At 41.5% G+C, this 21,096-nt stretch overlaps 1 protein-coding gene across 7 annotated transcripts in view; it reads right to left on the reverse strand.

Annotated features, from left to right (window-relative positions):
• LOC108800326 (protein 4.1-like) overlaps window positions 1-18,709 on the reverse strand; it is a 105,898-nt gene extending 87,189 nt beyond the window's left edge. For all 7 annotated transcript variants that reach the window (XM_018572309.1, XM_018572305.1, XM_018572306.1 and 4 more), the window contains exons 1-3: window positions 18,216-18,709; window positions 16,394-16,588; window positions 4,231-4,335 (exon numbers count right to left, since the gene is read on the reverse strand). In XM_018572309.1, the coding sequence (XP_018427811.1) occupies window positions 4,231-4,335; window positions 16,394-16,588; window positions 18,216-18,689 (774 nt within the window). In that variant the 5' untranslated portion in view covers window positions 18,690-18,709. The remainder of the gene's footprint in view (window positions 1-4,230; window positions 4,336-16,393; window positions 16,589-18,215) is intronic.
• Window positions 18,710-21,096: the final 2,387 nt, after the last annotated feature.

A 21,096-nucleotide genomic window follows, 5' to 3' on the forward strand; every position in this document is an offset into this window, starting at 1 on the left:
TTCACCCAGATACAATTAAAAGTAGGGCTGCACCGATACCAGTTTTTCTGTATCGAGTAAGAGTGCCGATATTTACCTTTACCCTCAGCACCGATACTGAGTACCGATACCGGTACTTCCGCTAGCATTGAGCCGGCTTCCTAGCCAATCAGCATCAAGCCGGCCAAACAGTATGGAGCTGGCTTCCCGCCCAATCAGGAACCGGGCAGCGAGTCCATACTGGAAGTTACTTACTGACTGGAAGTTCCAGCATCAGGGGTAAGCATTGGGTCATTTGGGCGAGAATCGGTGCATTCCTAAATTAAAGAAAACATCTTTAATTCCTGACAGGAGGGGTTTTCCCTCTATATATAAACAAAACTATTTTTTAAAACTTAGAAATGCTCTGATGATATCATTCATCTTAGCTTTGGACAAATAAATGCAGAATTCAGGATAATACAGTTGGCATTAGGCACCATTTCCTCTGATGTTGGCCATTCACTGACAAATGTGACTACTTGGCAATGAATAAAACTCCTGAATACATTTCTCATCACCCATTAAGGATAACCACTATTTTGTTAATGCTGGGTATTCTCCTCAGTATGTCCTAAAAAGACATTAATCATTAGTTATTGCTATTAATATTGAGTGTAAATCAACTGCTGTGGTCGACTGCTCCAGTTGGGAATTTCACACTGCGGTGTCACAGCCAATCTAAAAATGACCCCCAGACAGCTTTTTTCCAGCATAATCAATTGTTCTACTGAAAGCACTGAAGCCTATAGAAACCCCTTCTAAATACTAAATTAAGAACCACCTTTAAAAGCTTTTAAACACCCCAAATACTACACACCATGCTTAAAAAAACTTGTTCAAACACAATTAAATGAAAGGGAATTCTATAGCATTACATTAGCAACTTTTTGATACTAAAAGCCTCGTTTACAACATGGAAAACAGGGGGTGAACTCAACCTAGTGAAGACTAAAAAAGTGGCAATTTCATGTAAACGTTTGTGAAATATTTAATGTGCTATTTTAAAATGCAAAACTTTAGATTTTTGTTTACTAGTTTGTGAGGCCAAATTGTGTTTTTAGCAAGCCACATCTTTCCCCAGTGTGTTTAATCGGAGATGGCTGGCATCGAGGAGCCAATCTCATTCTACTGATCAAAATTGCACGCAAAGCTGGGTAAAGAAGTGAAAGAATGGCTTTATATTAAAAAAAAACAACAACAACAACAAATTTATTTCTGATTTCTAAACTTAAAGGGGGCACTGGAGCCAAAAGAACACAATCATGCACTGATAATAGAAAAACCTTGGATTTGTCCAGCCTTGGCCCATCCCGACAAATCTAAAAATGTTATGGTAGTAAAGAAAGCCTTTTAGTAACAGAACTGGGTAAAACTTGTCCAAAAAAAGAGAAAGCCATTAAAAATTACTTTCCCAAGACAATATTTGTTCCAAAACGTAAAGATTCACCTTTAGGTTTTGATAATTTTTTGCCCACTGATGCAGCCTGACAAATGAGCCTAACGCCTCAATGTAAAGTGCTTATATCACTAGCATTGTAAACAGGGCTTGAAAAATTTGATGGTGTCTCACCAGTCAGTCAAAAATGTCACCAGTCAGCATGACCGGATTATAGCCTTGCAAATTATGTATGCGCGAAAAACGCCCATAGGCAACGATTAAAACGCTTTTACTTCTCATCACTTTAGTATTATCAGTAATTAATGGCTCTAACATTATTGCTCTCCGACGTTTGCGGCGATATGCAACATGTGCGGCACAATAGGCGCAATCGTCATTTTTTGGCGTAGGCGCACGCGACGCATATGCGTGTGTATGTGGGGGGCGGGGACTTACATTTTTTAAATTTTTTTTATGATTTTCATTTTTATATTACTTTTTTTTACAAACAACTGTATTGCTAATACATGGGGGGCTAAGATGCCCCCTATGTGATAACCAATTTACATGACAGGTCCTCTTTATGAAGACATCAGGGGTCTCCAAGACCCCTAGTGGTCACCTAGGGACCCCCAGAGAAGCTGATGAAGCAGAGATCTTCTTCATCAGCTTCTGTAGCTGGAGAGTGACACTGAATGCAGGAAGTGATGTAATATACATCACTTCCTGCATTCGGGGACTGAGAGGAGATCAAAGGGAGTTCGTATACTGAACTCCCTTTGATCTCCTGTCACAGAGCCATGCCGGTCCGGCCGCATCAGGCACAGCGGATCTCGGGACCGGCAGTGACAGCTACTAATACAAGCAATCGAGCGTCTCTTAGAGACGCTCGATCGATTGAATGTAAAGCTCCCGGCCGGCCGTGTAATTACAACGGCCGGCATGGAAGCTGTTCGCCAGGCTCTACTGTCCTCTCGTCACAGACAAGCAGACGAGTGGATTTTTCAAGCCCTGATTGTAAGGATAAAAGAAGGATTCTGTAAACCATATTTAATTTTTGCAGGGATGTAATTGCATACTGCCTTAACAGTTATTCTGAAAACTGTGCCAGAGAGCGCCTTGCCTTGTGTAGTGACACTTTATTAATGTTAAAAAAAAACAGAAGTAAAAACATGCACACAAATATTGTGAATTTTTTGAGCCTTTTACATAAATCCACTTCAGTAGCCAGCAGTTGTAGCTGTAATCCACATGGTGACAGGCTGAAAGAATGTGTAGCAATCTTCAGCTGACAGAAGTGGCGTTCACTAAATACACTTAGCCCTAGGCTAACATGGATGGATTTATGTAAAAAGGCCTGACATTCACAATATTTGTATGCTTTTACTTCTGTTTTTTTACATTAATAAAGTGTCACTACACAAGGGAAGGTGCTCTCTGGCTTTTGTTTTCAGAATAACTGGTCAGTGAAGTCCCCCAAATTGATGAGATGCAGCCACCCCGAATGAAGTCATTTTCGGTGCATATAAGCGTGGTCCCCTTGGCGCTGGTGGATGAATTTGTTGGGCGACTGTCTTAACATTATCCAGAGAGTTTTACATGACAAAGCAAATTAGTTGAGGGTTTTATCACCATACTCCAGCTCTCATTGACAAATTCCGAGCAACATGAAAAGAGATGCCCCTACAGGGAACTGTAAAAGAAGGGGCTCGCACGTCAGAGGGTCACCAAGAACTTTGTGATGCTCCTTCGCAAAAGTGGTAATAAAGCAACTTTACTATGACGTCCCTATGGGGACCAGTTGGTAATTTTCTAGTAAGCACTCTATGTACACGCTTGATTTCCAGCCGCTTCATAGGGGGGGTCAGGGGCTAACTCCTGAAAGAATGTAGTGCCTGTGGATTGTACTGTAAATATGTTCAGGGAGCACCCTACGGGTGTAGGTTGGAGCGTCAGGAGCAATACTTGGTATGTAATACTTTATTTTCTTCTTTCAGACAGTCAATGTCTTCATTGTGTGCAGCCAAGGTGCTATTACTTCCTCCATCTTATCTTCATAAGTTGCTGTCCTGTTCCCTAGGTCTCAGATTTCTTTTTGGAGCTTCTCTTATCTGCTTGAAATGTAGATTGAAGCAACTTCTGTAGCAATGAGTCAAAGGGCCTCAGTCATCAGTTTCACCTTGGCTTTCTGCTTCTCCCGAGTGTAAAACTGTGACAATGCTAGAAATCTGGTCCCCTAGTACTGCCATGAGCTTGGGTGTCGATCACTGATAAGGTAAGTAAGGTACTCGGCTGTTAATTGTAGGTTTGTTCGAGGAAGGTTGAAGTTAGTTGAGAACACTTGTTCATGTGACACCACCCCCACTATGTAACATGCTGCAGGTTGCAAGCTTCTTAAACTGTAGCATTCATTCGCTAAGTGTCAATGTAGAGTTTAACAAGCAATACTAAATAAAGCTGAGCATTTTTCTAGACCATGGATATAAACAAGCACTTTACCCTAGCAAGCAATATTGAATGGCATTAACTTGCAGCATATTAAGCACTGCTAACAAAAGCACTCAAGTCTGCCAGTAATCTGGCAGAAGCCAATAAAGAAAAAGGTCAGCCTGGGACATGACAGCTCACACACTGTCTGGACCATGTTAACCTCGTGGCATTAGTTTACCTTTCATAGACCGTTTTTAGGACACTTCTTTCAAGTCCAATGAAATGGTGTCAAATGTAATACAATCTAGCAACCTCGCTACCTCCCTAAACAAATGATGAGTGCACACCTAGAATGTTTAGTTAAAAGCATTTTATAGATAAACTTGTGAGTTAAAAAGTACCTTATGATCGGCATTATCCCGATAGGTCAATCCAAAATAATCCGTTTCCAATAAGTTGAGACTTTCACAGACCTTGGAAAACAGCACCTGGCCTTTAGCACGTTTCTGTAAAGAGGAATCAAGGCAGTGAGTCAACAATTGCACTGAAAATGATACATTGCTACTGTATTACTATATTCAAATACAGAGCTTAAAAACATTTTCCAATTAATTTAACAGAATAATCTGAGCAATGGATTACTAAATTTGATGTTTGTCATGTTACCTACAGTAATGCAGTGTTACAAATCATGGAAATACTGTATATTGACATTAGAGGTATGTAATGTAGAAGGTTTAAAGCCCCACAGTGGGTTGTTAAATTTACACACCCACCACCCCTGCATGGGTTAAAATGCTTGATTGCCTAGGGATGAATGCTGGTCTTGCATTGTACGTGATGATGTCTGGGAGCTACGGCTGGCCAGAGATCGGAGTGAAGTGAAGTCTTCAGGGGACTGGTAGCATCAAAAGAAGGAAATTAGCAAGGTAGTATTAGCAAGGACTAAGGTAAATATTTCAATTGGTTCCACCCCTCAAGTCAAATGAGCATGGAACACATTTTTATTAACCCTTGCAGTGGGGCTACCCCCACACTGCTAGGGTTAACTGCTTATTTTTGTCTAGGTAGATTCTCGTACGATCGCAGGATCTCGTACGATCGTGCAGTGTATGGGCACCTTTAGACTAGCCTATCAAGCCTCTCTCCCCCTCCTCTGCAGCAGTCTAAGGTCCTGTAAATCATCACGTCTATACACAGTGTACAGTGTGTGAGGACATAGAGGAAGATTCCATTGCTGCAGCGGAGGAGACTGGAGGGAGCGCCTCGACAGCTGGCTGGCACAGAGCTTCAGGTGAATATTGTTGGTTATGTGTTTAGATGAAGTTTTACTTGCTTAGAAGAACATTACATATGCGTATACATCATTGTGCAGAAAACTTCCTGTGTATCATAGATAAGCATGCACATAGAGACTAACCATCGATTGTTGAAAAAGTTGACAACTTTTTCAATAATCGATTATAATCGATTATGTCGATTAGTTGTTGCAGCCCTAGCTGGCTGGCACAGAGCTTCAGGGGAATATTGTTGGTTATGTGTTTAGATGAAGCACTGAGATCTTGAGGAATGCTGAAGTTTTACTTGCTTAGAAGAACATTACATATGCGTATACATCATTGTGCAGAAAACTTCCTGTGTATCATAGATAAGCATGCACATAGAGACTAACCTTGAACTACAACACCATCTACAGCTCAAAAGACAATTTACAGTCAGTAATAAAATCAGTACATGGTGTTGCATTTTCCAACAAGCATAACGTTATTTTTGAACCTAAACAAAAACGAGCACCCACTCGAAAGTGTTCCTGCAATTCTTCTTTAACTGAAGCCCGGAGTGAGGTTTTAAAAACTTATACAGAAGTATGCATCACTGTGCCAGCTTTTGTAGGCAAATTAACCTTCCTGGCAGTACCGAAACACTAGTAACCCCCAGCTAAAGCTAAACTCCAGGCAAATTGCTAAATATGCTGTTAAAATGAATATATAGGAGCGGCTTACCTGCCAGAGGATTTTTTTCAATCTATCCAGGTTTTAGATTTACACCGCCTATATGGCCAGGCTGGTGACCTGACTTTCCTCTGCCACAGTTAAGTGAACAAATTTGGTCACTACCCTGCCTCCAGCCTGGTCAGTAAAAGAGCAGCACCAGTACACATTTCTGCCGATTCTGCACTCTCTGCTTGCCAGCATGTTTTTTGTTAGTGCACATGTACATGCAGCATGTCCAACTAACTCCCAGTCCTGCTTCATCCACTCCCAGTCTAAGTGTTGTTAAACAGGAGATTATTAGAAGTTGATACCAAGTAAAATTTAAAAAATAAATTAATTTTTTTTAATCCATACCTGAAATATTTTTTTTAATCAGTGTTGGCTTTAAATAAGACAATAGATGTAGATAAAAGGTTTCAAAACAAAACTGCAAATAAGCACACAGTCATAAGTTATCAAGGGCACAAAGTAGCAAGTTTCACATTTACATGAATCTATTATCTAGGCAGATTATATATCCCATTTAAGACATAAGGCATGTTCAGCATAACCTCAGAGGGTTTGTCAGCTGTAGCAGGAAGTGAAGGGCTTCTTACTGGTGCTAAATTCTTCCATACAGAAAAGTGTAATGAACGTTGCATTTCATGCGTAGTGAAAAGGAAAAGCAGTTTCAAGACGTGTACTTGACAGTAGCTAAACAATTAAATCCAAATTTTCTTTTAATACTACAGTTCTTGGCTGCAGGACATGGTTTCAAAAAAGGAGTTAATAGGATTTCACTGTTTGAGTGTTTGTCAGCGCTGAAAAAACGCCCAGGTGTGAACCCAGCCTAAAAGGATACTGTTTATTTAACAATGTTTTCACCATGTATAAGCTAAAATCAGTCTCCTGTACTTATTCTTTCCCATATTCGCATACTTTTTCCTTTTAATGACTGATTTTAGAAGAACACTAGTCTAACAAACAAATCCGGATACTGCTTAAACATGAGAAGCTGATGAAACTTCAAACATTTCCTTGTAAAAGAGAGAGAGAGGCTAAAATACAAGACCTGACAGCCAGGTTAAAAGTAGCCATGACTGCTGTGACAAAGGGAGAACAATTATGCCATGAAAGTTTGCTGTTTGACGTGAGAAGGTTCAGGTTTCACCATTCTGGAAGTTAATGAGACCTCTAGTTTAATGTTTGGATATACAAAAGTAAAGCAACCAAGCCTTTATTTACACAGCCACACAAACTGCCACCAACATCTGTTCAGCACAACTAGTCAAACAAACTAAGAAAACAAAAAAAGTCATAACTTGCAGTATTTCTATGAAATACACATTAAAACCGTAAAAAATATAAAAGGAGCTTGAAACAATGAAATAATTCATAAGCACTAGTCAAAGCAGTATTTTATAGCTGCCAACAGGCATAAGACAGCAGACAGAAGACCGGACAGTCGAACAGTTTGTTCAAACTGCTCTGGGTGCAGAAAACCACCCCAAGTAGTATTTTGGGAATTCTGCCTATGGATTGACCACTGTCCATAGAAAACAATAGGTAACCTTGGTCCCAGCGCTGAAGACGGCATTCAGGTCACAGCACCATGCCAATAACGGCAAAGTGTGCGATAGGCCACAGCATTTGGCAATTGGCCAAGACAATACATGCATGACCCATGACCCAGCATTACAGAGGATGCCAAAGAGTAGCATTTGGACAATTAATTTATTTAGTTGCTACAGAGAACACCCACCTTTAAAGCATAAGTGAAAAAAAAATGGATAGGATTTTTGGATAAAATAATGTAAAAATAATTTTAAAAAAATGTTTAATGTCCCCCTGCCCCCGCATTCACGTGTTGGGTGCGTCTATGTATGAAAAATCGATCGCGCTACACATGTTGGGTATCGTCGTGCACACCAGAATGAGAGCAATAATTCTCAGGCCAATATTTACACATATCTCTAAACTGATGATCGGTACCTTATCTTTTATATTTTACAAAAAAAAAAATGGGAATTTTGTGTTTGGGGGCACTAAAATTAACAAGTAAACCTTTCACAAAATGTTTGTGTTTGATAGTTACACCAATATCGTGCAACATAAAAATCTGCAAATGCCACCATTTTATTCAACAGGGTGTTGGCATTCAGAAAATATATAATGTGTTGGGGGTTTGAAGTAGTTTTCAGGCCTAAAATGTGGATTAGATCATCTGTGTAAAAAATGAAAAAAAGGCCTTGGCAGCGAAGAGTCCTTATGGGGTTAAAGCTGAACTTCAGTAGGAGCAAAGGCATGTGTATTCTTCAGGAGTATGGAAATATAAAAAAACAAAAAAAACTACTTGTCCAAGGACTAAAGTGGGGGCCCAGTCTGCTCCCTGCTCTCCATCCCGAAGTAATTTGCCGTAGTCCATGGTCTCCCAGAAGAGCGGGAAACCCCGAAAACCACGGCAGGAGGGGTTGACAAGCAGGCTGCTATGAGTTATCTGGGTGGCTGTACAGCCGCCCAGATCACATTTATAAAACAAGCGGCAGGTCCTCTGCTCTACATTTGCCCGCAGCAGGGCTAAATGTAGAAAAAAAACGCCCATCTGCTCAGCGCCTGGAATGGCATGTCTCAGGCATCGGGTAATAGGAATTGTACAGCCCTAATTCTTACTTAAATCTTGGTGTGCTTTGTGCATTTCTTGCAGATCTGTGCAGTAATCCAGTAGAGTAGATTTAAATTACGGATGTTCAGATACCAGTGTCTGTATCAGTGCAGATATTAGGCATTTTCACGAGAACTACAAGAGGTTTCAGTGGTTGCAGCTGTGACTGGGCCCTGGCGCTCCACCACTGTCCTGAAATCATTAGTCTGTATTGTTTCGGAAAAGCTGTCACATGACACTAAACAAAAATGTATCAGTACTTGGTATCTGAGTACTTGGACAAGTATCAGTACTTGTACTTGGTCTGGAAAAAAGGGCATTGGTGCATTATATATACACTTTTTTTTCCCATTAATAAAACAATTCATAAATTAAAATAGGAATGCACAGATCCCAGGAGCCCCATAGCCAATGGTCCTTAAAATGACAGATGCCTCCCAACTTTTGAGTTTTGAGTTTTTCCTCTTAGTCTAGTTTTGGAGCTGGGAAAGTACCTGGTATGTGAATATCTCTAATTTAAAGTATTTGTGCCTGGAGCTCCGCTTTAACACAGAGAAAATGCCACTGGATGCCAGCTGGCTAAGCACAGGCTCATACAGATGCTAAATACTATAGGGAAAAGAGATTCCTCTATACTGCATTTGAATCAGTCTCTGAAGAAATCCTACATGGCCGTCTTGTTATCTGTGGTATTCAACAACTCGCCCAAAATGTAAAAAATGTTTATTTATGTGCCAGCAGAAAAGCCTGCATTTAATGCGTAGTCTGCCATTCTGGGCAGACTTCCTGAGATACTCATTCCCGCAATGCGTCTAACCATTACTGTGTAGGCCCTTCTGACACTAAAACGATTGTGTACTTAGCTGACAAAGACAAACGCACAACAATGGAATAAACAGTGAATTGCCTTTTGGTGACACACTTAGGGTGTACAAAAAAACAAAAAATGCCACAAAGTCTGTCACAGATATTATATGGAACCTGCCAGAATTGAACACTAATAGTTGTTGCGATATGTACATTTTATACAGATTTAGAAACTCACTAAAAAGATATCGAGGAAAGTAAAAAAAAAAAAATGCTTGATCCATTCATTAGTCTAGAATGGAACATGTTTGGCAGGCTACCCTGGGGAAATATGATGCAGAATACATACATGCATTAGCAATAAAATGCACAGTGCCCTTATGTATAATAGTGCTGGTTCTTCCGACCATGTTATTCACAGGTATGAAATGTCATACATTGCTGGTCCGTTTTTCTGTTCTACTAAAGTAAAGTCTTGCCAATGCTGCAGTACAGTGTAGACCAGGGTACTCAAAGTACTGGCCCGCGAACCGGTACTATGTGGCCCACAGCTGGCTGACAAGTCAGGCACACATTCACGGACCGTGTACCCGACTTGGGGGAGCAGCTACACGGTCTGCATCTCTGCCGGATGCAGACCGCATAGCTGCTCCTGGTGATGCCAGCACTCAGTTTGAGTCAAAATGGCGTGCTCTCTGACAGTCTTCTCTGAGCACCGGCCGAAAAGGAGGGATTAGCAAGGTCTGCACCAGCCAAAAGGTGCAGACTGTACTAATCAACCACTGGACTGCCAAGGAAGTGTGTCCTCAAACCACCTTTTGTATTTTTTTGCAGGCGGCCAGCGCTGGGAGCTTACACAGGCAGAGACACCTAAGAGGGTCCCTGAAAGAGAAAAGCGAGTCCCTGGAGCCCCACCAATGATAGCCCCTGGAACTCACTAGTGATAGCCCCTGGAGCCCCAGTAGTCGCAGCAGGACAGGGACTGGAGGAGGGCAGCACACACCTACAGCTAGGTGATTGCATGGTGCTGATGGCAGAAGGAGCTCCTGACACAAGGTGAGAAGATGAATAAATGTCACCAGCACACCAACAGTATTGCAGTCCAAAGCATTTGTTTATTGGAACGTCATGTCACCAAAACTAGCACTTTCGGGGCCGTGCAGGGTCCCCTTCATCAGGCTCAGCATTCACCGTTTTTTCCGGTAAGGAGTGCGACAAGTGAGGCCTGGATTGCCTGATGGCAATCCAGGCTAAACACAATCAAGCAAAGGAGCCAGCAGCTCTCTAATCTGGAGCGAGCAGATGCCTAATTAGAAAGCTGCCTCGTCTGCTTTCAGTTCGACGGACCGGACGGGAAAGGCCTACCAAACGCCTTAGCACCAGGCCTATGATGCTCTTAATTCGGCCCTAACTGCACAAATATACACATGTATACATACTGATAAGAGACACACAGAAACATTAACATACATACCGACATCACTCACAGAAATCCTGACAATACACGCGCACAACCCATCACAAAAAATATACTGACATTGCATACAAAGAAACCATCACAAACACATATACTGATGTTTTAAACACACGCAGACATTAACACTGGTACCGTATATATTTACATTTCACTTTAAAGTATGGCATTTTATGAGATTTGGCAAGCGGTCCCTATGGAGGAAGAACATTTGTCCATTGGCCCACAAGTGAATTGAGTTTGAGACCCATGGTGTAGGCCTTTTCCATTTTACTATTTCATTAGGTACCGATTACAACATTCCCACCCTGCGCAAAAGCACATGTGTCTTTGCCAGATCACCTCCTTATCTTAAGATTTTATTACAAAAAAACATTTGTAACTCTGTATTAGGAAAAACAAAAATTAGAAATAAAGATAAAACAACACCTATGCCTAATGTGTGTTCACATGAACAGAGGACTTTAATGTCAATCCTGGGGGGGGGAGTGAAGATACAAAACAAGACTTGGAGGCCCCCTTTTTCCTTCCTCTGACAACTTTTAGTAGGTCCTGACCACTGTATACCAGGAACATCCCACAAGAACTGGAGTTTGGAGTTGCTCTGACCCAGTTGTCTAGACATCACAATTTGGCCCTTGTCAAAATTGCTCAAATCCTTACGCTTGCCCATTCTTTGCGCTTCCAGATCAACTTCAGGGAGAAAATGTTTACTTGCTGCCCAACATACCCCACCCACTTCCAGGTGCCATGTACCGATATAATCAATGTTATTAATTTCACCTTTCACTGGTCATAATGTTATGGCCGATCAGTGTATGTTGTATTAGTGGTCTTTAAGCCACTCCACATATTAGCACAAGCCCCTAAAGGAACCAATTGTCACATTACCTGCATCTTTTTAGTATTAGCCTTGCAATACCACTTTATATAAACATGCAATAACAGGATTCACCTAGCCTGAAGTAACCCAATTTAATTTAGAAAGAATAATCATTAACGTTCATACTATTTTTAATCACTGTTATCACTAGGTAAGAATGTTATATTTATTTATCTCCACCAACTAATATCCATCACATATTTGGAAAGGTGTGAGTTAAGTAGGAAGTAATAAAGGCTTACGCTCTCTCTCTCGTCTCAGTACAGTTCAGAGTATTGCTATTTCCTTGGGGTGCGCGACAAATGGTCTTGAACTGCAAGCAGCCATGAATCTCATGTCAGCTTAAATGTGCATCACTTGCTCAGACGTGCTTAACTAAAATATGGCCATGCAAGGCAGTTTTTAATGCTTTCTGCAATGAAATATTTATTTTTTTCAGTGTAAAAAGTGTAAGAGGGAGAGAGGGATGAGCCATCAAAGCAGTTTCTAGGTCATTAATTAGACTGTAATTTGTCAAATAATGAGATGATACAACCCCCTGCTTTCAGGTGAGTAAACCGCATATGAAGCACTCGAAGGGAGTCTTAAAAAAAAATAGGTCAGCGGCAGTCTCCTTGACGATGCAGTTTTTTCTTGTTCATACTGAAAATTTTGCACGATCTATAAATGACATTTCAGATTATCCTGCAAGAAACATACAAGATCACGGGAGAGTCCGTTACCAAAGATGGTTGACATGAAAATACACTTAACGGCACATTCTTCTCCTGTGCTAATTTGCTATAACAGAAAAAGGACAGCTTCATGTCATGCTCCGAGAACATACACATTCACAGAAGATTACAAAGTATTCCCTGCCTGGCTATAAAGTAGGTCAATATTAATTCACACTTTGTTCTAACCACCAACAGTGTATCAATTAAATTATATTTATTGTATTTTACATTTTTACATAATATATTCTTACACCTAGGGCTGCAACCAACTAATCAATAATAAAATCGATTATAGTTGACAACTATTCTCATTATCGATTAGTTAGTTGGATCCCCTAGCTCTCTCCTCCACACTAGGAGGGCACAGCAAGCAGTGGGCTGGTGCAATAGCCAGCCTGCTATTGCAATATGAAATGCACCAGCCCACTACCTGCTGTATTTACATTCAGGTACCGCCACTGGCAGCTGCCATTCATTGGCTGAAGCTATCCAAGCGCCATATGCTTACAATAAAATTGTAAAAAAAAAAAAGTAATTTTCGGTTTCAGCCTGACAAATTCTGCTGTGGGAGGTGCGTTGCAGGCCATTCATCTCAAAAGCACCCCAAATGCGCCACAGTATGTGCTATACATTATAAAAGATGGGGTTTCATCCTATCTATAGATACTAAACCTGTCAAGCCTGATCAATTGTGTGTGCCCATGAAATGGTGAAAAACCACAGTACCCAAAGTTGTCCATAGACTATGCTTACAAAAAAACCTTTATAGGTCATCAATTTAGAGTTAGCAGCGAATGATGGCCCCAATAATTATTTCTCTCACTCCAACATTCGTGGCTTGCCAAAAGCTCTGCAAATGCCCTCTAAGTGTTCGCTGTTCACACTGCTCTTATACAAGCTGAAGCCTCTGTGAACTATGTCTAACACAACCAAAATTGACTGCACCCACACAATGATTGTATGTCCAATAAAGGAATTATATTTCTTAGAGAGATCCTGTTGCAGACCCTGCAGCTGTCAAGTTATGCTGCTGCCTACAGGACAACTGGACACTGGCGAAAATAAATATTGTAAGCCAGCCCCTGCATACCCAGCAGCAGTTTTGAGGTAAAGCAGTACAAAAACACAGAGGTGGGATCCGTGTCCCGCAATGCACTCCAAGAAAAGGATTTTTCAGCAAGAACAAAACCTCAATTTACGTTTGCGTCCATTGAGTGAGACATGAATCCAGACACAGTCAGGACATCTAAAAGAAGTCCAACTGAAGAGTGGGCAACACAAGCCCAAAAGGATCTGAAGACTGACTACAGCCAAGAGGCTACTTGAAGGACCAATATCAAAATATGAACCACATGTAAGCGAGTCTCCCACCAGATCAAGACTGTCAACATGACCAGAGAAATGGGCACGCTCAGACTAGGAAGAAAGGAGCACTGCCAGGGGGGATGATTTTACACAAAGGGGAACACCAACTTAAATCAGCGAGCAGCTGATCAATCACCAAACCCAACAAATATACAGGTGAAACTCGAATAATTAGAATATCGTACAAAAGTAATTGCAGTAAGTGCTGCAAAAGGGGCCCAAACCAAGTACTGAGTACATATGCATGCTTGTACTTTTCAGAGGTCCGATATTGTTCTATGTACAATCCTTGTTTTATTGATTGCATGTAATAATCTACTTTTTTGAGGTTGTGGATTTGGGGTTCTTGGGGTTTTCATGAGCTGTAAGCCATAATCACCACAATTATGACAAATCACGGCTTGAATTATCTTGCTTTGCATGTAATGAGTCTATCTCATATATTAGTTTCACCTTTTAAGTTGCATTAGTGAAATAAATGAACTTTGCACGCTATTCTAATTATTCGAGTTTCACCTGTAGGTGGAACAACAATTTTCCATTTAGTGGAAAAAAATGATCTTCAACCAGATGACCTGGAAGAACCTGTGGTCAAGAAAAACCCTACCCAATTTATTGCTAAGAGCTCAATTATATGATGGGCCCTCCTACAATATTCTTCACCTGCAGCGCAGGGTCAGAGGCACACGCCAAGGTGTGGGCCTCCAGTAGAGAAGAACCCAATCCTAGGAAATTTTCCAGTAGAAATACAGTGCAAGTGAGACTAAAGGTGGCCATACACTCTACAACCATCGCAAGACCTTAGTCTTGCGATGGTTGTACAGGGATTAAAAAAACGTACGATCGGCCTATCTTGGACAGGCAGATCGAAATCTCGATCGCAAGCCCGCCACCCTGAGGGGCGGGCTTCCGATGACCGCAATGCTGAACGGGCAGTGTGCGCGTGCGCACGCGCACACCGGCCCGTTCGGCATTTGTCTTCCGAGCACAGTTCTAACCAGCCGAGAATCGTACGATTCCCGGCTGGTTTTCGAACATGCTGGTTCGACGGAAGACGTGCGACCGTACAGTAGAAACGGTCGCACGTCTCCGTTCACACTGCTCGATTTTCGTACGATCGCGGGATTTCCCGCGACTCTCGTACGAGAATCGAGCAGTGTATGGGCACCTTAAGACTATAGACCAGAAGCCAGGCTACCCCTCCTTGTGTAGGAATGACTCAAATTTCTTCTAAGTGGGGAAGGCGCAGCAGCACCAAATTGATGTTCAACAGATTCCAACCCAGGAGAATTGCATGGTGTAGATTTTGCAGCAATTGAGCACTGTGGGGAGATATTGTTAACCAGGATCCTCCACGTTTACACGATTCACAAGAGGACATCTAAGTGTTGCACAATAGGAACATCAGGAAAGAAAACACCAACACAGGAGTAAATGCTCGGAGAGGTATCAGGTGTGTGCAAGCACCAAGGATGCAGATTTCCATCCTGATGAACAGTCAAAGCTGGTCCTAATTGACCGAGCAAGTTAGAGAATCCCTCTGAAGAGGAAGGACACTGGCAGGTACACATTACCACTAAGGGCTTAGTTGATCTCTATCTACAAGCCTTATGGGCTGTCTGGGAATCAGGCACTAAGGCCTGTGGGCACCTACTGCTGAAGTAGATAAAGGAGCATGGGGCCCAGCCAACTTCACTTTAGACCTCCTACTCAGAGCCAGGAGAATGCTTTGGCCTCCTGTAGAGTCCTTGATGAAGGTATCAAGCGTAGAGCCATAGAGATGTCGTCCCTCGCAGTCCAAGTAAGTCAGATGTTGCATCAGTGTCCCAACATTTAAATCAGAGATCTCTGCATATGTGAACGAACAGCAGACACATATGGGGCATAAGTTTCAATGCCTTAAATAAGCAATCAGAGCTGGAGCGTAAGGCTCCAGATATCAGTTTCAGATGCTCAACTGACACTCTAATAGACTACTGATAAAAATAAAAAATAAATTTAGACCCACTCCCCCCTGCAAACAAACACATGCGTCAGGTTTCCCTACGTAAGAAAACGAGAATTGCACCACACGTTTGGTATCGCAGTGCACGCCAAAGAACAATTATTTCAGGGCCATTATTCACAGTCAACTCTAACTTTATGATCTGTCCAGTCTTTTGAAGCATTGACTATGGACAATCTTGGGTATCAAAGTTTTTCCACTGTTTCACAGGTGCATTTACTGGACACAACCTCATATTTTATTTGATCAAAACTGGTTATTATAATGTGTTTGTGTGCACTAAAATTAATTTGAATGTGTTGTTTTACTGAAAATTTGGGTATGATAAACCATTCTGCTAATATTGACAAAAAAATTGCAACACCATTTTAAAAGGCGAACTATGAGGTGAGTGATGTTCACTCATCCTCATAGTTCTAGCCGACTTGTGACAATGAAACTGTCACAGTTTCGCGGTATACTGAGCTTAGGGTGACAGGAAGACGCTAGTTTGTGTCCTACCGTTACCCTTAGGAGAACTATGCGGAAAAGCCTTAACCCCATAGTTCTCCTTTAATCACTATATATTTTGTGGGTTTTATGCTATTTTTAGGGCTAAAATGTGCAAAACTACATTGGCAAGGAAAGAGTTAAACAAAAGCTTAATTATAAGGACAAGGATATTTAAAGGTCAACCTACCTCAATGTCACATGTGTATTCGGTTTTATCCAGTAAGGTTACTCTACATGGCACGGATTTCATTTTCCTCGGGGGTTTGAAAGAACTCTCTTTCTTGTTTTCAACCGATGACTTTTCCTTTAACTCCTTTTCGCCGTCCTTTTTCACCACTTCTTCAACCTTTTCTGTTTCTAATTGTTTTTCTTCTTTGGAAGGCTGCAAATAAAACAACAACAACTTGTTCTTTAAACTAACTACAAGAAATATACATACAAAACGATTTTGTTCAGATATAAAAAACTGCAAGTCTGTACAATGATCCATAAGTAAAGATCCGTGGGAGTTATGGAGAATATCCATCATGTTTGTAATTTTTTTTTTTTTTTTTAAATATTACACCATAACTTGTTTGATTAAATTAGCAGACCATATTTTATCCTGAGGGTCAAAGATCACCTAAAGGTCTTACAGTTGCTGGACTGCCTATCACCTGGCCTCACGCACCATTTCCCAGCTTCTCAAGTAGTGTAACATCAAATTAAATGCATCTTTAGGCTCCAAGCAAACAGCTATATACATACATAAAATGCATATATGGGAGACATTTCACCTGCCAAATGATTTGTATTTATTTTTATCCAGTCCCGAGAACTTTCCAGGTGTTTTTACACTTCTGTGCTCTATCCAAAAAAGACTTTTACATACACGTTAACTAATCAGATCTACAGCATCCAGGGGTGTGGAAATTTTGGGGAAAAAAATAATTGTCCAAAGAAAGCAGGGGCCCAAGTGCTTCTCATAACTTGTGAGTGAAATTCAAAACTCATAGTGCAGGGGAGGGGTGGACAGGTGATCAGGTGACCATGCTGACCAATGAGTGCTCGCAATTTGCGAGTAAAATCCAAAATCCATAGTGCAGGGTTGCGCTGGACGGTAGTACGGGGTACGGATAGTACACCTGTATCGGCAGGGGTAAGGACCATTTACCGAAAGGTGAGTATAGCAGGGGGGAGAGAGAGGGTTAGATTTGAGCGGGTAGTTCAATTTTCCAAAATAACACAGGAAAGTAAACTTAGCCTTTATTGTACAATGTCTGTGTTAGGCTGGGGACACACCTTACAACCATCGCAAGACTTTGTAAGGTAATTTAAAAAACGTACGATCTGCCCATCTTGGACAGGCAGATTGTACTTGCGATGATCGCAAGCCGCACCCCCCTGAGGGGCGGGCTTCCGATGACCGCAATGCTGAACGGGCAGTGTGCGCTTGCGCACACCATTGTAAGGTGTCTGGGCACCTTTAAGCTGGCAATACACATTACAATTATCTGCAGATTTTCTGTGGTCAGATGGAAAAGGTGCAACAGATCCCTCCATCTACACTTAACTGTGTGGATGGAGTAATCTCCACCTGGGCCAATCTGTTGCACTTTTTCCATCTGACCACAGAAAATCTGCAGATAATTGTAAGGTGTATGGGCACCTTTAGAGTGTGCTGCTGCCTGACTACCACAATATGGCACACCGCGGAATGGGGGCAGCACTCGGCGCACTCACACACAATGCCCACAGTGCGCGTTTATTCACAAGCAGATGGTGTATTTTTTTACAACTTATATTTGTTTACTTATTAAATGTTTTTTTTTTACTTTATCCCTTTTTACATTTTTATTTAATTACTTGTTTTTCCCCACTTAGCTTTATTGCTATCACACAGGGGCTAACAAGCCCCTATGTCAAGGGTGGGGAACCTCCTGCCCTTTAGCTGTGGTGAAGCTACAAATCCCATGAGGCATTGCAAGATTCTCACAGCCACAGAACATAAAAAGGAAATGTATACAGACCTCTGCATTGCAAACTGGAGGTTTTTCCTCTTTGCTCTCTGTCTCATCCTCAACAGCTTGATCTTCTGTTTTTTCATCATGGCTGTTTACTTGTTCATCTTTCACCTGCATTGCATCAGAGGACTCAGCCACATTATCTTTGTTATCCTCGTTAGAATCGGCTTGGCTTAGGGATTTCTGTTTCTTGAGCCATGGTGGCAGAAATCGTGAAATTCCTTTCCCTTCATGTGCCTCCTTTTCCTGTTTCAGCTTTCCTGGGCTCTTCTCTTTAGGACTGCTGGGGGGAGATTGCTCTACAGTTGCATTTGACTGGTCTGACTCTCCAGGGTTTTTATTCTCAGAGCCATTAGTTGCTACTTCTATATTTCCATCTGCCTGCTGATCCTCCTCATTTGAGTTTCCTGATGGCTCATTCTTATTTTCAGGCTTTTCTGAATCATTCACTTCTACTCCAGGATTTACTTCAGTTGTCATGGTCTCAGTCTATATGCTGAAATGGCAAAAATACTATATTAGTCAATCTGAAAAAGCAAGTGCAATATCTAGTGGTCATCAACAAAAGGACAATGACCATTTCCATAATAGTCCAATGTTAATGCTCTAAAGAACATGCTGCTTAAGATGTTTATTGATAAACGATGTACACTTGAGGAGGAAAGAAGGATATTTGAGCTGTAGAAGAAGGAAACTGGGAGTCACTTGGTGACGTCAGTAGACTTAACTTACGTTTAAACTTATGACATAGGCTGCATGACATTTGAGAAAGTATTTTAGTTTGTTTTCCAGAACCGTTTCCTAGACTTTACTTATACAGATGTTTTTTGTCATAAAGACTTGTTTCTAGACTAACAGTATTTACGATAGATACAAACACTAGGAAGTTCATGAAAACACAAAAGAAGCAGCATATGCACATTGTTCAAATTGTCTTAAAATAGTCTTTATGAACACAATGGGCAAAAAGTATGTACAAAGTCATTTTATTTTTAAGGAGCAATGGCTGCCCTGCTCCTGAAACTGGTTAATCTCTGGTTTTGGATTGAGTTTAGTTAGTAGGGAAAGAGTAGAACCCCGTCACATTTTTAACATTGTGTACCCTATAAAGACGATTCATGCTCTCAGTCCTGGTAACCACTAGGCCTCGTTCACACAATGCATTCTGGCCCAAACGCACTGGATTGCATTGCGGCTAGCTCAGTGTGTTGTGGGGCGGGAGGGGGCATGGCGGTGCATTGAAGTGAATGGCACCACAGCCACACTCTCCGGCCGCAATGTGATCAGCCACATGAGAACACAAGGTACATCAATGCCTGCGGTCAGGTCCGGTCAGAAAAAAAATTGTGCTTGCAGCGTATTTTTCTGACCCGACCAGACCGCAGGCACTGATGTGCCTTGCGTTCTTGTGCAGCCAAAAGACGTGGCTACGGTGTCATTAAGATCAATGCACCACCACACCTCCTCCCACCCCACAACAAATTGAGGCGGCCGAAATACGATCCAGTGCGTTCCGGTCTGGTGTGAACGAGCCCTAATACAGGGACAACAAAATTATGGGAAATCCAACATTTTGTTTCAATTAGAAGTGTTTTCATTTCTGTGGTGTTTCCTGGACAGAAAGTGTAAGAAAATAAAAATAATAAATAACTGGACAGGGCTTTAACGCTTTCTTTCTCCATCATTTTTATTTGAAAATAGAAAAAAAAAAAGGTTTTGGCTTTACATACACTTTTAGTTGTGTGTTACCTAGCTTACCATAAGAGTATCTTACAACAAGTTGGAAAACCTTATCTTTTCCCCCAACTCATTAAAAGTCTAAAATATTATATTTGATATTTACAATTTTGTATCCATGATGCTAAACAATGGATTTAGTGTTTGCAAGTACCATCAAAATACACTTGTTTATTACAGCTATGAGCACACTGCGAAGAAAAAAAAAAAGCTACATAAAAGCAAGAGAAGAGAAATCTATTAAGGAATTCTAAAACAGGCAAAAAAGAAATGGATGAATCGAGTCATGTGACAGCCGCCCGGTCGCCCGCAGCTGACACTGAGAAGAAGGAGATAAGGCAGCAAGATGGCGGCCGAGGAGGACGCTGTGAAAGTCTGTTTAAGGGTTCGCCCGATTGTATGGAGGTAATCATAGCAGGACAGTATTTTAGGGGGCAGGGCCGGACTCGCCATGGGGCTTATAAAGCTATCACTTATACAGCTATCCACAACTCTGCACCTGGAAATATCTCAGACCTCGTCTTAAAATATCACCCTAACCGCCCACTCCGCTCTTCCCAAGACCTCCTGCTTTCCAGCTCCCTTGTCAACTCCTCCCATACTCGCCTCCAGGACTTCTCTAGAGTCTCTTCTATCCTCTGGAACTCTTTACCCCAACCTGTCCATCTATCTCCCACCTTGACTGCCTTTAGGCGATCCCTAAAGAAGCCTATCCCACCTCAACCTAACCACTGAACCATCACGTCCTCAATCAATTCTTCCCCACACAGCTACCCCCTCCTTTTTTAGATTGTAAGCCCCAGGGACAGGGCCCTCCTTACCATCTTGTCTTGTATTGCGATTGTAATGTCTTCCTTATACTGTAAAACGCTGTGCAAACTGTTGGCGCTATATAAATCCAATATAATAATAATAATAATAATAATGACACGGTCACAGACCTCCTCCTGTCTAATGACAGAAGAAAGAATCCTTTGGAAGTCCGTGAGGCTATCAATCGAAATGTGTATGTTGCTCACCTGACTGAAGAACTTGTGATTAATTCTGAACATGTCATGAAATGGTTTAAAAAGGGTGAAGTAAACAGACGTTCTGGGACGGCAAAAATGATTGAGCGCAGTAGCCGGTCTCATACAATTTTTAGAATGAT

This window comes from Nanorana parkeri, unplaced genomic scaffold, assembly GCF_000935625.1.
Source record: "Nanorana parkeri isolate BGI_ZX_2015 unplaced genomic scaffold, ASM93562v1 scaffold1994, whole genome shotgun sequence".
In the NCBI taxonomy this organism is placed as follows: Eukaryota; Metazoa; Chordata; class Amphibia; order Anura; family Dicroglossidae; genus Nanorana; species Nanorana parkeri.